General features: G+C 45.4%; 1 protein-coding gene across 1 annotated transcript in view; it reads right to left on the bottom strand.

Moving 5' to 3' along the window:
* PAPPA (pappalysin 1) overlaps positions 1–15,469 on the bottom strand; it is a 174,548-nt gene that overhangs the window by 27,234 nt on the left and 131,845 nt on the right. Inside the window, exons 14-17 of the mRNA XM_054283889.1 lie at positions 10,942–11,113; positions 4,351–4,534; positions 1,514–1,724; positions 744–915 (exon numbers count right to left, since the gene is read on the bottom strand). Coding sequence (XP_054139864.1) covers positions 744–915; positions 1,514–1,724; positions 4,351–4,534; positions 10,942–11,113 — 739 coding nt within the window. The remainder of the gene's footprint in view (positions 1–743; positions 916–1,513; positions 1,725–4,350; positions 4,535–10,941; positions 11,114–15,469) is intronic.

Consider the following 15,469-nt stretch of genomic DNA (forward strand, 5'->3'; position numbering starts at 1 on the left):
TGCCTGCAGTTGCTGCAGCTTCCACATCCCCACTTTCTCTTCCCAAGCAGAGGGAGCAGCAGCAGCACTTCTGGGAGAAGTTACTTATCTCACAAGCTATAATTACCTCTGGTGAGGAAAACTAGGCATTTCAAATAAGATAGTAGAGGCCAGACCTTCTCATATCAGTGAACACAGCTCCCAGGAAGCCAAAGGCAACATGCTGATTTGTGCCAGATGGGGATCTGACCTCTGATGCCAAATGACACCTTCGCAGCCAGAAAAACATGGAAGTTTAGAGAGAATTCACCTGAATAGTTGTAATCCCTATGGTGCTAAATTATCACACGGCACACAGACATAAAATGGTAAGAACTGGAGAGAAAAGTGAGGTAAAACAGAATGAATACATGTGATAAGTGTAGGTAACTCACACTCTACTTAGTTTGATTTGCTTCTGATTTTCTAGCCAGATCATAAAGCCACACAGATTTTTCTGCCATTTACTGTCTAGAAACACTAAGTCAGCCACTTCTAATCTTCTACAGGCAATAGTTAATACTGCTACTACTATCATAGAAAATAATCACTGCTATCATAAAAAATAATATTTCCAGGCTCTCCCTCAACTTTAAACACGATTTTTCCTTCTGCATTTCCCTGGTTTTGGAAGAGCTCAATGTCCCTTGGCCTCTCCAAGATAGGGAAGGTATGAAAAAGCCAGACTTGTGTGGGCTGAGGTGGTTTGGGTAAGGCAGACTCACCGACTGGCTGTCATCGTCCTCGCACTTGATGCGGCACTCGCTGTTGAACTGGAAGCCGTTGGAGCACTGGTAGAGCCCGTGGAACTTGGAAGGTGGAGGGTCACAGGTGACGGGCACGCAGGCGCCTGGCAGCCACGTGCCGTCTTGCGTGCACTGGATCTTAAAGGCTCGCCTTTTTGTGCAGAAAAAAGCAACATTTAGTGAGTGGCTGAGTCAGCAGGGAGCCTCTAAAGGCTCCGAGCTCTGCTAGCAGGTTGCAGGAGATGGGTGTGCTCGAGCTTTTAACACTCGGGGAACAAGTTGTGAATCTGCGTCATGAGGTCTCTGAGCAAAAATAACAATTATTTGAAAAACCAACATTGAGCTGCCCAGCCTAAACTCCTCTTTTGGCCTTGGACGCATCTCCCAAGAACTCAGCTTCCCAGGCTTGTGGGCTGTGGTTGGTTTGAAGTGGGTTTGTGCAGAGTCAGAAGTATATGACAGCACTAACCCTTTTCTGCAGGGTTTCAAAGGGGACTCCCCAGGCTGCATATCAAAGGGGGTATTTCTAAGGTAAAGTCTGTTTTTTTTGAGCACTGGTCAGGATTTTTAAAGAAGTCTAAGTGAGCTGGGTGCCTAAACTGACCCTGCACAGCTATCTGCATGAAGGAATTGTTCCATGCTATTCCCTACGGCACACGGAGTCTGCGACAATCAACCCCTTCCCAAAACCATTGTAACTCATGGCTTTCTGAACCAGGCTGATGGCATAGTTTTAGTCTTTCACGTACTTTCTTGATTTTCTGGAGGATCCAGGGACGTGGTAGCCTGGTTTGCATTTGTACTTGCAGAAGGAGCCCACTTTGTGCTTGTCCTCTCGGCAGCGCGAGGTCTGGAGATCCGCGTTGGGGACGATGGAGGGTGCTCGACACATCAGCTCACACAGGGCCTCAGGAAAGGACCACAGCCCATCCTCCATGCAGGTCAAGTTGCTGTTGTTTCCTGAGAAGAACAGTGAGCAAAGTTAACAACGTTCAGCAGGACTATTTTCTTTTGAAATGTTGTTACACCCATAAGATATCAAAATCCCCCTCAGAAAATTTGACAAATTCAGCTGCATTGAACATTCATATGTCCTGTGCGTTCTCTTGCTCTAGATGATGTCATTAAATCATTTAGGACTCTGCTTTCAGGTGACAGGCAGGCAGTGCTTATTTCAGGAAATGCTATAGCATAGGGGAAGCCACACGGGTTTTGTCATCTTTTGTATTTCTCTTCCTTATTTTGTTCCTCTCTGAAAGGAAGCTTGTTTCATACATCAACCCCCTCCTCTCCAAAGCCATGGCTTTAACAGAGGGTTTGGTGCCATCACATTCTTCATTCTGCTTCTGTGTTATATTTTTTCCCTGAATCTGTCCCTTTTATTTCAATTTGGAACCTTTTGGAGCAGCATCTGTTAGTATTAGAGTCACTACTCCAACACAATGAGGAGCCATTCTCAGCTGGGGACTCTCAGTCCTTGGAGACTACTGTGATAAATATGATTCATAATACTCATTAGAGACTCATTTTCCTCAGGAAGCTTTCTTGGCCAACACCTCAAAGGTAAAAGGTACAATAGATCTATTTGCCTCTGCTATGACCTACTTGACTTCAGAAGGTTAAGCTAAAAGTAGCCCAGTCTCAGTGTATTTTACATTCTTTGTGATTTTATACCATATGTTGAAAAGGAATAAGCTTTTCCTAAGAAACAAAGCACAGCTATGAGCCACTAACCCTTCAAAAAATCCCTAATATTCCATTGAAATCCCTGAGCATTGCTGCAGGAACTCTTCTCAACCCACAAGGCATATTTTCAACAGTGAGCCAACTTCGGAGTTATCCGAAATAATACTGACAAACTGCTAACCCCGGAGCAATGCCATCTCTCTGCAAGGGGAGGAAGAGAGCCGGGGCATGAGGCTGGAATTCAAAGAAGAAGAAAACAAAAGGCTCTGGAGGGCTCAGGAAGGTATGCGGAGGAGCCCTCCTGCCCTGGCCTCAAAGATAAGAGAAGCCACATTAAATCAGCCCCGGATTTCTCTCTCCCCTCCCCAACTGCAGATGATTGCAGAGGCATTTTGTGCAGGAGGGAGCTCTTTTCTGGAGCACCAGCATGTTCCTCTGCTCTGACTCATGCAGCAGCTCCCAGCCCAGCCGTGGTGATATCATACTTGCCACTGCAAAGCGATAAGCTGTGACATTACCAACAGTGGCTGTCATGACGTCAGTGATTGAATTAGGCATGACTCATTCCAACGCTGTTCTCCAGAAGCTTTGTGGCAACATTTATTAGTCATCAGTGATGGCTCCACACCAAACGGAGCCTTTACCTCACAGCTCAGTGTTTCTGGACAGAAGTGAAGTGATGCTACACACCAGAGCTGCAGCCCCTGATCTGGGGTTGGTTGTCATCCCTCCAGCTAACCCCTGCCTGAGTCATCAGCTCTTGGTGGTCATGATGACTATAATTATTTTCACCGCCCGCTCAAAAATATTTAAAGCACTTAAAATGAAATAACACCTTTTGTTGAAGATAGCCCTGTGAGTGTATAAACAGAAAGGGGGAGGTTTTTGCTAAAAAGTAGTCTTAATTTTCTCTTAACTATCCTTTGAGTAGTCATAACTTTGACTGTGTGTTGGCTGGTTTTGGTTATCTCCCATCAGAATTAAAAATAATTAAGCAATTTGGTTATATATGAAGAAATCAACATAGCTTTTCCCTGAAATGAAGAATACTTCCCATGCCTTCCTTTTTGGGGTTTGCAATGAATCCCAGCAGAGAAAGAGATACCATGGGTACAAGAAAAAATTATACAGTGTTTGTACCTGAGTTGACAACAGCAGTTAAGTTTATCTACAAGATGGACAAGTTCCTTCAAATTAACAATTTTCTTGTTTCCTGAGGACCAGATCAAAAAGGGAAATGTGCCAGTGAGCAGAAGAGTTGATGGTGACGAGAAGAGGATGGGGATGCTAGCAGAAAAGTAGCAGGGAAGAAGATCGAGGAGGAGAGGACAGAGGGTGGCAAGCTGTGTAATTTCTAGGGGAAAAAATAAAAGAAAAAAGGAAAATGTAATGAGTGGCAAACAAGAAGAGGACAAGAAGGTCAGAGTAGAACAAAATGAGTGTGGAAAAGGAGAAAGGTGATGTTGAATTAGAAAAAAACAGTGATGAGGGTCTGTGTCATTGGGACATGGGGCTTTTCAGTCTTCTCTTGGCTTTCCAAATACATGGAGGAGGCATAGAAGGGAAACAGACAGTGGAAATAGACAAAGCATGGGAAAGAAGATGAGAGAGTTCAATCTGATTTATCCCCATGACTTTTCCATGTTTTGGTTGTATGGAAGCAATATTCCCTGTCATTACTGCCTGGCCAGCCACGATCAAGGAGAGGTCAAAGCAAGGTAATAGAGAGATGCAGAGGAACTTAACTTCTAATATAAATAAACCTTCCATAGAGTCCCATAATTCTTCCTACTTAAAATATCATGAATAACTCTAAACCAACAGCAAGAGCAACATGTATTCCTGAGAGCAGTCTGTGTTAGCTGTGTCTCTCAGGTCACTGCACAGACACCCCCAATACCTTTCAGGAGAGCAGGAGGCCGGCAAGTGAAGGAGCATTTCTTGCCAAAGGTGGTCCCCTCGCTGCAGTTGAAGGTGGCAGGGTAGACATGGTACTGGTCTGGGACACCACAGTCCACGGGCTCACACGTCACCTGCTTGTTCCACTTCCCATCCATGCACGTCATGGTGACGCTGGACTCCGTCTGGAAAAAGACACACGGCTACAGCCACCACAGGCAGCAAGGGAGAGATCAAAACCATTTCAAGCCTATTAGCCATAATTTTGGCTCACAAGTTAAGCACAGCCATGTCTGGCCCCTACCATCATCATTTAGACAGCAGCTACCAAACCCACCAAGGTTCATAAGGAACAGTGTCAGAAAAAGGATTTTCTGTCACCACTGGGGCAAGACACCAAAATGCTTCCATAGAAAGAGTGCAGCTCTACAAATAATCCAGACTTTTGTCTGGCCTCCTGAGACAAGGAGAGAACCTGCTGCTCTCCCCTGCCATCAGAAAGGAGCACAAGCCTGAGCTGTTTGGAGCTGAAAGCTGTCCCCCATCCCTGTCACCTCTGTGGTGACAAAGCCACTCCAAAGGGATCCCCCTGTGCTTCCAAGTAGTCAAACTTGTTTTTAGGTTTGAAATAAAAGCCAAGCTGACATGAAGCCATTTGGGACTCTCATCCAGGCTCTCCCGAGAGGTGTCAATCACCCTTGGATGGGGATCTCAGGGGAAGTGCCTGGGGCCACATCAGCATTGTGTGCAGACACTGACAGCTGCTGCTGTGGCTTCCCTGGCAGAGTGCCCCAAGGCTCCACACAGGACCTGCTGTCCTGACACCATGGACACGAATGCCTGAGGGACAGAACTCTTCTAGGAGAAATTTACCATGAGTGTCCAGAGTGTCCTGCCCATAACTGGCACCTGGAACTTGAGAGGATGTACACAGTGTCAGTGGCTGTGCTCTGACTTCCCCTAAGTCACTCTACCATCACAGCTACACAGAAACTAAACTTCTGTGGATCTAGGGAATAATCCAAACTGCACAGCACACCGGAATCCTGGAGTGCTAGGGGCAAAGAAGAAAAATAGGGGGGGAAGTAAAGAAGCCACCCATCTAAAGCTAAGATGAATTTATTGAGTGACTGAAGGACAAACAGATGTTGGCAGAGAGAACTGAGTAAACAACATATCCACTTTCTAATTAAAAATGGAAAATTATTAAAAACTAGAAGAATCTAACTCTTCCCTTCACACCAGAATAAAGAGAGGGACAGAGGTTAAGAAATGTGAGAAACCCAAACATGAGAAGGGGAAGATGCTGGCGAGGAATCTGACCAAGCCATACAGCAGCACTCCTCTGCCTCCAGGGAATATTTTATTCAGGGCTGGTATGCTCACAGGAGATTTGCACCGCCGGCCATTGATCTGGGTTTATAAAAGGAAAGGGAATTTTTCTAGCACACATCAAAGGGACCTGGATTCCCTTTTTGCAAAAACACCCTAATGGTTTCAACAGAAGTTCAGACCTGTCTCCCTTTGATATATGGTTGCATTCAGAATGGAAAAAGCAGTCCCTGAGCTGGGAAACTGGACACTTCCCAAGTGGGCACAAAACCCCTTTTCTAGACCGTGGAGTTTATTTAAACAGGGAGCACTGCTGATGGAAAAAAATGTCTTTTCTACAAACTCAGAGTAGCACATTCTGGGATACTCAGAGCCATCAGGTGAAGTGATACTGTGTGTTCACATTCCAAATAATTTCACTCCCCAGTGGCTGTTAATTCTGCCTTTGTTGTTTATCAGAATATCTGTACCATTAAAAAGTGTATATAAACTGTGGGCAGTTGACATCGTGAAGATTCCAGGGTGTTGCAGCGTGATGGCCACAGGAGAAGGAATAATACAGAATATTCCCATGTCTTGCAAACCATCAGCATTCCAGGATGAGCTGCTCCAGCATCCACCAAAGCCATCCATCCATTTCCCTTTAACAGATGCTATTATCAAATAACACAGCAGCAATGTGGCTGTTGGAACTTAAAACATAAACCCAAGCTATTGATGTCAATAAACTCAAGCTAATGATGTCAGGGGCTATCCAAATGTTATGGAAAAGACACGGGTCTTGCATAGTTTCATGCTGGATACTGGATCCATGATGAGAAAGAGAAGCTATATCAATCATAAGAGATTCAGCTCCAGGAATGAAGTTATTGGTGTTGCTGTGATGTAGTTGAGGAATAAATGAATGCTCCTACTAGAACTGCTGAAACAGAGTGTGGTGCATGAGGAAGTTTCTCTAACGACAGCGTTGCACATCAGATGTACCTCTGCAGAGCACCAAAGAAACAGAAACCAGAATATATCACAAAAATTTAAACAGAAGCAATATCTGTGCACGTCACTCACACCTTACAAAAGGATTGTTTTGCCCAAGCTACCTGTGAAAGTATTTCAGCTGCAGCCTGTGGTTTTTGTTAGGAGAGAACAGCATGACACCAGAGCCTGCTGAAAGTGCCACAGGCCTGGGATCCCCTCTCTTTGGATCCCTCTCCACAGCCACACTCTCACTGTCCTTTGTCTGTGCCCCTGTTCTGGACCTTGATATCAAAATGTTAATAATTAGTGTCTCCACGTTTTCATCTCTGGGTTTTTGCCCATGGTACTTTCCCCACAAAGCCCCTAACCTAATCTGTAAGAGTCCTCTCAGACCCCTATGGATTTCCCTCTTCCTGGCACACTGGGAAGGCCATTCCCCAGCAGAGAAGCTGTGCCCTTGGAGGTAAGACCCTGGCCACTCAGCTTTTCCCAGTAATTTGTTCCATGTTTGGTACGATGGAAGTTGAGGTTTTCAAGGTCAGACACAATAATGGCACATTTTACAGCATGTCTATCATGTCATCACTTGAAGCACGTGCAATTCTGCAGCAGGACACAGCAGAGAGCATTCCCTGCAATGGACACAAAGACCAGTGGCTCTGATTGGAAGCACAGAGGACAAACCTACCCCAGAAATTATTGCTGATGGCACCCACCAGCTTTTGACTTTCAGTGTCACACCTGAGGGTGGCATCCCTGCAGCGCCCAGGGACAGCACCCCGGCTGCTGAGCAGGATCCTGTCCCTCCCCAGCTCCATGCCTCACCCTGGAGGCATTTCTGACAGACTCAGCCTTGGATCTGGTGCTGGGTCTTATGGCAGCATCTGCCTGTGCAGCTCTCCCAGCCGGAGCTGAGCAGGCACGTGCCTGTTTCGCCTGTCTGATCTGACAAGGTCACCCAGCTCACAGCGGCCCACACGAAGCACTTGGCTTTCTCATCTGGTTTATTAGCTGTCACTTTGGGCACTTTGTGCTGCTTTGACTGGCATCACAGCAACTGCTTCCCTTCATGCCCTGCCTTCCAAAAGAGGCTTGAGCAAGGAGGGAGGGTGGGCAAGGAGGAAAGAGGGGGGAGAGAAAAGGGGCCTCCAAAGATACAGTGAAGAGGATGCAAACTTAAACAAATCTGGTGCCAGAAAGATTTGTTCCTCGGGACTTTTAACAGCCTGGGAGAATTCATGTCTCCTTCCTGCTGCCCAAGATCCCAACCAGCCCCTTCTTCAAGCGATGCTTCACGTGTGAAGTTTCCTCTCCTTAAAAATGAACAGCTGTGCCCTCCCCTCTAAGTATTCTTCCACTTCTGCCCACTACTGTGCCTCTAATTGAACCCACATGAGCCGTGCTTTCTTTTCCTGGCATGATTGATGATGCCTTTGCACAACATTAGGGAGCTGCTGGGTTTTAAATAACACCTCTTGACCAGAGCAGCAGTGGTGGTAGCTTCAAGGAGAGATGACAACAAGTCACTGAATGAGCAGGGCTTTCAGTGAAGGACAAGGGGGAGGGAAGCACTGAAAGACAAAGGGGGGAAAGAGGAAGAAGACAAGAAAGAGCGATGGAGTTGTCAAAGGGGGGTGGGAAGAAATCAGGGAGGGAGAATGAAAACATCCCCAAGATCTTCTTTGTGAGAAAGATACATGAAGGATTTTGCTCCATCACTATGCAAAGCCCTTTGTTGTTGTTGTTGAAGTCCCTAAATGAGGATGAGAGAGAGCCCCAGAGTCTGTAAACAGCTCGGCTTCTTTTTCTTTTCAAGCAGCAAAGAGTTTCTGCTGCGCAGAGTGCTGACGAGTTTTAGGGTTTGGTGATTTTACAGGGTTTTAACAGAATTTGGGAATGGGAGTTTCTCAGAGAGGGAATGAATGAATGTTTTGCCCTAAAACTGATTAAAATGGTGGCTTCAGAAGACACAGAGTCTAGAAAGTGCAGAAACTGTTAAGAAGAATTTTCAAAGACCCTTTAGATGTAAAAGATTGATTTGAAATGTGACTTGTGCCCCTACATCACCAAGGTGCTTTTGAAAATGCCACTTTTTGTTGCTCTCTTTGCCATTTTTTTTCTGTCTTTCAATGAAAAAGGAAGACAAATATGGTTCAGATGCTAAACAAAGGTGTTTCCACTGGTCTGGGGATCACCTTCACCAGCATGCAGTGGTCATGGGCCACTGATGGTCAGTTTGCTCTTTGAGACATTGCATCTCAGCCCAGCCTCCTTCCTACCCATGAGTGTGAAACATCAACATGTGCAAAGCTGCTTCCTTCCTCCTCTTCCTCAGGCAGCCCCACACACTGACAGTTAAATGAGAAAATGTGTATCTCTATACCCTCCAATTAGTCAAACAAGTGAAATAACAAATTAAATGACAAAAATGAAACAAGGAACAGCTTCATGCAAGCCATGACAGAAGGTCCCTCTGGCCATGGACAACCACCCATGTGCCCTTTGTCACCCCCAAATGCTTGTGGCTGGAAGAGGAACTGAAGCTGGGAAGCAAATAAGGAAGAAGCACAATGCCTTTTGATATGAGAAATCCAGACCATGGATTCTGGACTTTCTCAGATAATTCATTTCTTACCTACAAGTTCCACAAGTTCTGTTTTGAAGCACCTGACACCAAGAAATAAAACAAGATGATAGTGAAAGAATCTGTCTGTTCCTTTCCAGAGGATCTCTGAAGCACACTAAAAAAAACTTTAAAAGCACGTGTTTAATGTGCTTAGCTGGTCATGGGTATCTTTAAGATGCTCCACTCCTTCCCTGATTTGAACAGTGAATGCACAGCACTGAGCAAAACAAAGCCACTGGCCTCAGGGGGTTTTATTGGTGGAAAAGACAACGAAGTGCAATAGCAGAGCAGGGTGAGAGGAAGCATGTTGTAATAGGCAGTGAATCACATTAGTGAGGGGTGCTAAAATCCTCTGCTCCTGTCATATGAGTCTGATCAAGGCACTGAAACCAAATTTCTCCCAGCAAAACCATGCCCAGCTGGCTGAGCCTCCCCAAAAGGTAATGCTTGCATTCAAACAACACAGGGCTGGTGAAGCATACTCAGGCTGTTTTATTTGGTTTGTGATCCCTGTGTGCTTCATGTGCCCCATGTACAGATCCCTTCCAACAATTTCCTGGTTCAGCCACTCAGGCTCGTTTTGAGAACTGGTTTTGTGTTCTGTAAAAATGCTCAGCTGGAGCTGGGGTTCTGGTGCTGATGCCAATTAGGATGGAAGAGGCCCCAGCTCGTGGGGTCCTGTATTTGTTTTGCAATTGAGTTGAAAGGCTTGACTCATTCCCCTCCACTCTGTCTCCCCCCTCTGTGAGCTTATGAGGAACACAGTATTTCACAAGCACAGACAGGCTGCTGAGTGTGGCTGCCCCAGCCCCTGGCCCAGATGTGAGGCTGCCCCCACAACCAGGGAGAGAAGGTGCTGATGGGGGAAACCACCCCCATGTCTCACTCAGAGGATGTGGCCGTGGTAGAGATGAGGGCACAAAGTGAGGTGTCAGCCCTGCATCCCCCTGTCCCCAGCATCCTGCTCCCAGGGCCATGCTGCACATGCACCCAATCCACTTCCCCCAGCACAAAGCACTTGCATTATTTTTGATCTTTAAACAAATTGCTAGTTTTCCTCAATATCCCCTTCACTGCATGAAGATGTATTGCTTTTATAGGGCTGGATTATTGAGGATGGGGAGCATTTCCTGCCCTGCTGGGGGAGTTTTTTGGTCATTTGTCTGGAAGGAAAAAGGTTTGGGTGCCATCCATGCTGTACATGTCAGGGTTGGGAACAGATGGACTGAAACACTGCAAAGGAGTTAATATGTTGTTAGACTCAATTCAAGGACTCAAAATTAGGTATTTTACCCAGAAATTCGTTGTGCAAAAACACGAGCATCCTACTCCCAAAACATCAATGCCTCTACGCCCTCTACTCAACAGAACCAAATGGTTTGGCTGAATGGAGCCAGTGAGATCAAACAAGGACTGAACTCAAACATTTTGGTTCAAAAATTTCTAAATTCAGGGAATGTCTGAGCTTTGCTTATTGCCAGAAACTCTTCCTACAGAGTCAAAGAGCTCCTGTTCTTACGACAAGAATTTGGACAAGACCTTATCCCAAGGCTGGGCTGAGATTTTAGCGTGTACCCTGAGTTACCCCTCAATTTCTCCACAGCTGTTTGCTTATCCTGGTTTTGTGCATCACAAAATAAATGCCGTGGCAGGACAAACCTGGCTCTTGACTAGATCATCATCCCTGTGGACGTGCAGGATGTAGCCAGCCCTGCAGCTGACGTTGCACTGGGCGCCGCTGTCCCAGCCGCTGCCGCCGGTGCAGTTGAGCAGCGCGTTCTCGATCTCCAGCCGCTGGCAGTCGGTGGCTTCGCAGGAGTAGTGGACACAGCTGGGAGGGACACAAGGAGTGGTGGTGGTGTTATTTGGTTATTTCAACCCATTCCACAAGAGCAGTGACTGACTGACAGATTTTGGTCAGAGAGTTCTGAGCCCAGCTCAGGAAAGGGCTCCACAGCCTCTTGGAGCATGTCCTGAAGGACAGTGGGCACAGTGGTGACAATGGCAGCAAATTACAGGTTTTGTAGCAAAAGGGAAGAGCCTACCAATTCTGCAGAAGTATCTTCTGTCTGCAATATTCCACTGCACTATGACCTCCCTACTCCTGTATTAATGCCCATTTTTCCATCCATCCATCCATCCATCCATCCATCCATCCATCCATCCATCCATCCATCTCTCCTGTAAAAACACTCCCTCCAAGAGCAGTCATCATGCCCCATCGAATTTTAAATCTGCTGAATCCATGAGTGCTGATATTGGCAGTGATAAGTGGGCACATGTGAGGGGGGGTTTCTGTGATAGACACTCTTATCTTGGAGAAGCTCGATTGAAATCATCACATTCATTTTATTCCACTTCATGAGGAGCACCAAACATCAACTGTGTAGCAGTGTTGATAAGCTCTTATCAAGCTCAGCAGCATGCTGTCATTTCAGATCTCTCCAGTTGCTCTCCTGCCATCCATAAAATCTTTCCCCCATGGAAACTGTCTGTTCTCCCTCTGGAAAATTATTGTAACATTTAGCACAACTTGCAAAAAGATATTTTTGTTTAATTTTTATATACACAGAGATGTCTGACTGACACAAAATCTTTCCCCATCTCTGATGACCTGAGTCATTATAGCACATCTTCAAATGTGAGTATAAGGTAGTCCCACAACAAAACAGCAATGAAAGGATTGAGGGCCTTAAAGCATGTAAGGAGATTTAGCCTAGAGAGAGGGAAGAAATATTTTTACAATGAGGCTGGTAAAACACTGACACAGGTTGCCCAGAGATGCTCCATCTCTGGAAAAATTCATGGCCAGGTTGGACAGGGCTCTGAGCAATCAGATCTAAAGATGTCTCTGTTTACTGCAGATGACCTTTAAAGTTCCCTTCAACACAAACCATTCCATGATTCTATGTGCAAAGTGTTTCTGGAATAGAGACAAAATTTCTGGTATAAGGACCCCTACAAGGTGGTATTTCTCTGATAAAATTAATAATTAATTTAATTTTAATATAGTTAAATTAGTTCTGGGGAGGGAAAACATTAACTTATTTCACCATCTGATTGTTCAGGGAAGAAACTAAAAGAGAAAATTATAGAAAGAAGGGAAAGCAATGTATCAATATACATATTTTGAAATAGATGACAAGCAGCTATTCCTGTATATTAGTAAAAAGGGTTAACAGCCACTAAAACCCTGCTCAGGGCTTAGTAAGCTTAGTAAGCCCTGACTTAACATGTACATGGTGTTTTGCTGTGTTCAAAGCACTGTGCAGACATTATCTAATTAATTTTTGTGACACCCCTGCGAGACACCTGGGCTGGTATTGTTATCCCCATGTTACTGATAGAGAAGCACATTGCACATGTCTCTACTGAGCTCTAGATCAGATTAAATGACACTATTTATGTACCTGCACAACTCATTGCTCTGTCCCCGACTAGTGCTATATGGAAAGTGCCCACTGCTTGTAATTTAAGGTTCCTTGTTCAGTGTTGGCCCTTCCCTGGAGTGTGATGAGCCATAAACAATTTCCACATTCAGAAATATTTTATTTCCTCATGGTGCACAAAGCACTGCTGCTGACAGAGCTGAGGAAGGAGAATTCCACCCCTGTGCTGGCCAACTCCATACCCTTGTATGCAACAGACCCCTGGCTATCAGCACAGCTGCGATGCTCGTCACCTCTGCAGGATGGATGATGCGGTGCCAGAGCTGGCCTGCCCAGGGTGATCCTGCTTTCAGGAGGATCCCCACCCACTAACCAAGGATTTCACATAGTCTCCAGTCACTGCATCTCACAGCCTGGGGGACAGATTTAAACTGCCATGGATTTCACTCTGTAAGGATTGACATGGCTGTGGATGGAGCAGCAGCAGGACAAGTGAGCAGCACATCCCTGTGCCCAGGTGGCCATCACCTGAGAAACAAGGTGAGGAGAACAGCCAGGTGCTATTGCTTTGCAAATGCCCAACACAGATCACCCAGAGATGTGAACCACAGGCTTTGCACACTTCTTACCCACCACAAGCCTCACACCCTGCAGGTCCTCAAGCAGAGCAGGGCCTTACCAACCTCTCCCTAACCCAACAACCTCATGGTCCTGCTGTTTGAGTAAGTTCTCAGCTGACATCAGTGATAGCATCTGATGCTGGATGTTGAGTGAGTGTAAATGATGTTTTGTGGAACCCTCCCTGTCACACATCCCAGTTAGACTGGCCCATGAGAGCCAACTCTCACTTTGCTCCCCTCCATTTCTCAGATGGGGAGGCAGCATCACGAGTGTCTCCTGTGCCAGGGCTGCAGTGCTGAGGAAGTTGACTCACTGGGGAAAAAAAAAGAGCACTGATGCCAAGCCACTCTCAGAAGCACATACTGCAAACCTCGACTGCCCGTTGCAAAACTGCCCCAGAATCTGAAAGCCTTCTTCAAAGCTGAATAAATAAATAAAAAAAAAAAAAAAAGCAGACATTTAATCTAATACTTATGTGAATTAGTGGAGCACTGAATTCAGACTTGAATGGCTTCAGAGGGAAGGATGAGCCCAAGAAAACCCTCGTAATTTGCACAGAGGGAAATCTGAAGCAACGTCACCGCAGCCAGTGGCATCGCTTTTCATTTCCATCAATGTAAAGGAGAAAAATAATCTGGTTTCTGGAGTTCAGATCAGGACACCAGATGAGCAAGCCCGGGCTTAGAAGTCCTACAGAACTGAAACGCCACAGACAAAGGCATTAAGAAACACTTATTGTGATGTTCTTCTCTCTGTTTACAAGTCCCCTTGTGGTCTTCTGAAATGGCCAGGGAACATTTTTAGCCACCCCCTCCAGGCTCCAGATTATGCCTTGGTTAGCAGATCATCTGGGCAGCTCTCTCTGTCTGTAACTCTATATGAATGACTTCAGTGACAAACAATACAACCATTCACTTTTTGTAAAAAAACAACCACTGCCACCAAATGTTTCTAATTTAAATATTTCTGGTTCTCTAGCTACTGGTTCCAATTTGGTATCAGCTACTGTCAGCCGTAAATCCCAATGAATTTTGAAGTCATGATCCTGAATTGAGCTCTGCAAATGCAGAATTAGGAAGGAGAAATTAATATCTCCAAGTAGGAAGTTTAGACAAAGAACCCATCACATCCATTTGTGGATTACAGAAGCTCTTGCATGGGTACTGCCATTTAGCAGTGGTCAATCATCACATGTTCCAGAAAATGTGCATTCCTCAGGAAAGAAACAATATAATGGCATCTGAGAATGAAATTGCTTCAGCTTTAACTCGTGTTGACTCCTGGTATAGGACAGTTTATCCCATTTTCTTCCAGTCAAAATCATGTGACTTCATCAAAACTGCCAATTTCAAATCATCCCTGGTCTATTCTAACTCCCAAAAATCCTTACCAAAGTACAGAGTAGTCTGGAGCAAAGCCACACAAAGGACCCAAGGACCGTGCTGAGGATTTACTTGAACAAGTGTTGGTGCCTGGGACATTCCCTGACATGTGTTTATTTTACTAAGTCCCCTTCAGGATTCACTTGCTCCTCTTCTTGCCCTGGCAGTGCACAATTTCCCAAAACAACATCTCCACACTGAGGTGAGTGCAAGGAGCAGAGGATTTCTTGCACACATTCCATTGCATGTTCAAAACAGATCAAGGAAGGCTGTTTCAGTGATGCAAAAAGCTCTGGACTGAGTTAGCTTCCACATGAAGGCTGAAGTTCTGAGCCAGTTCTTACTTGATTCAAATCCATTCTGCCCATCCCAAATCTAAATGAGCTCAGTCATTAGGCTCTAAATCTGTATTTCTCTGTGCCAATATTGGCCCCAGTTCAGCAAGGCACTTAAATATGTGCTTAACTTCAAAAGCACAGTTAAGTCCCACTGATAGATTTGACTACAGGGGGATGTAAGCAAATAGCTCAGGGCTTTGCTAAATTGGAGCTTTAGTGACACAATCCTCGAAACATTTGTATTTTAACATGTTTATAGAAAATTATAACAATTAAGTGGAGCTTCCTTCCTCACATAAAAACAAGCCAGGACTTCCTCTTCTGAAAAGCTTGCAGCAGCCAAACTTTCTTTTCCTAACCCCGAGGTCAAGCACTTCTCCAAGAACTCATCTTAACATGGTGGCTTAATTATTTGTTTCCTTCGTGATGGTTCTGACACGTATCTAAGCTCAGGTGA

The sequence above is a fragment of the Melozone crissalis genome, unplaced genomic scaffold, assembly GCF_028551555.1.
Source record: "Melozone crissalis strain CALT ecotype California unplaced genomic scaffold, PUWL_Pcris_2 ptg000041l_1, whole genome shotgun sequence".
NCBI lineage: Eukaryota > Metazoa > Chordata > Aves > Passeriformes > Passerellidae > Melozone > Melozone crissalis.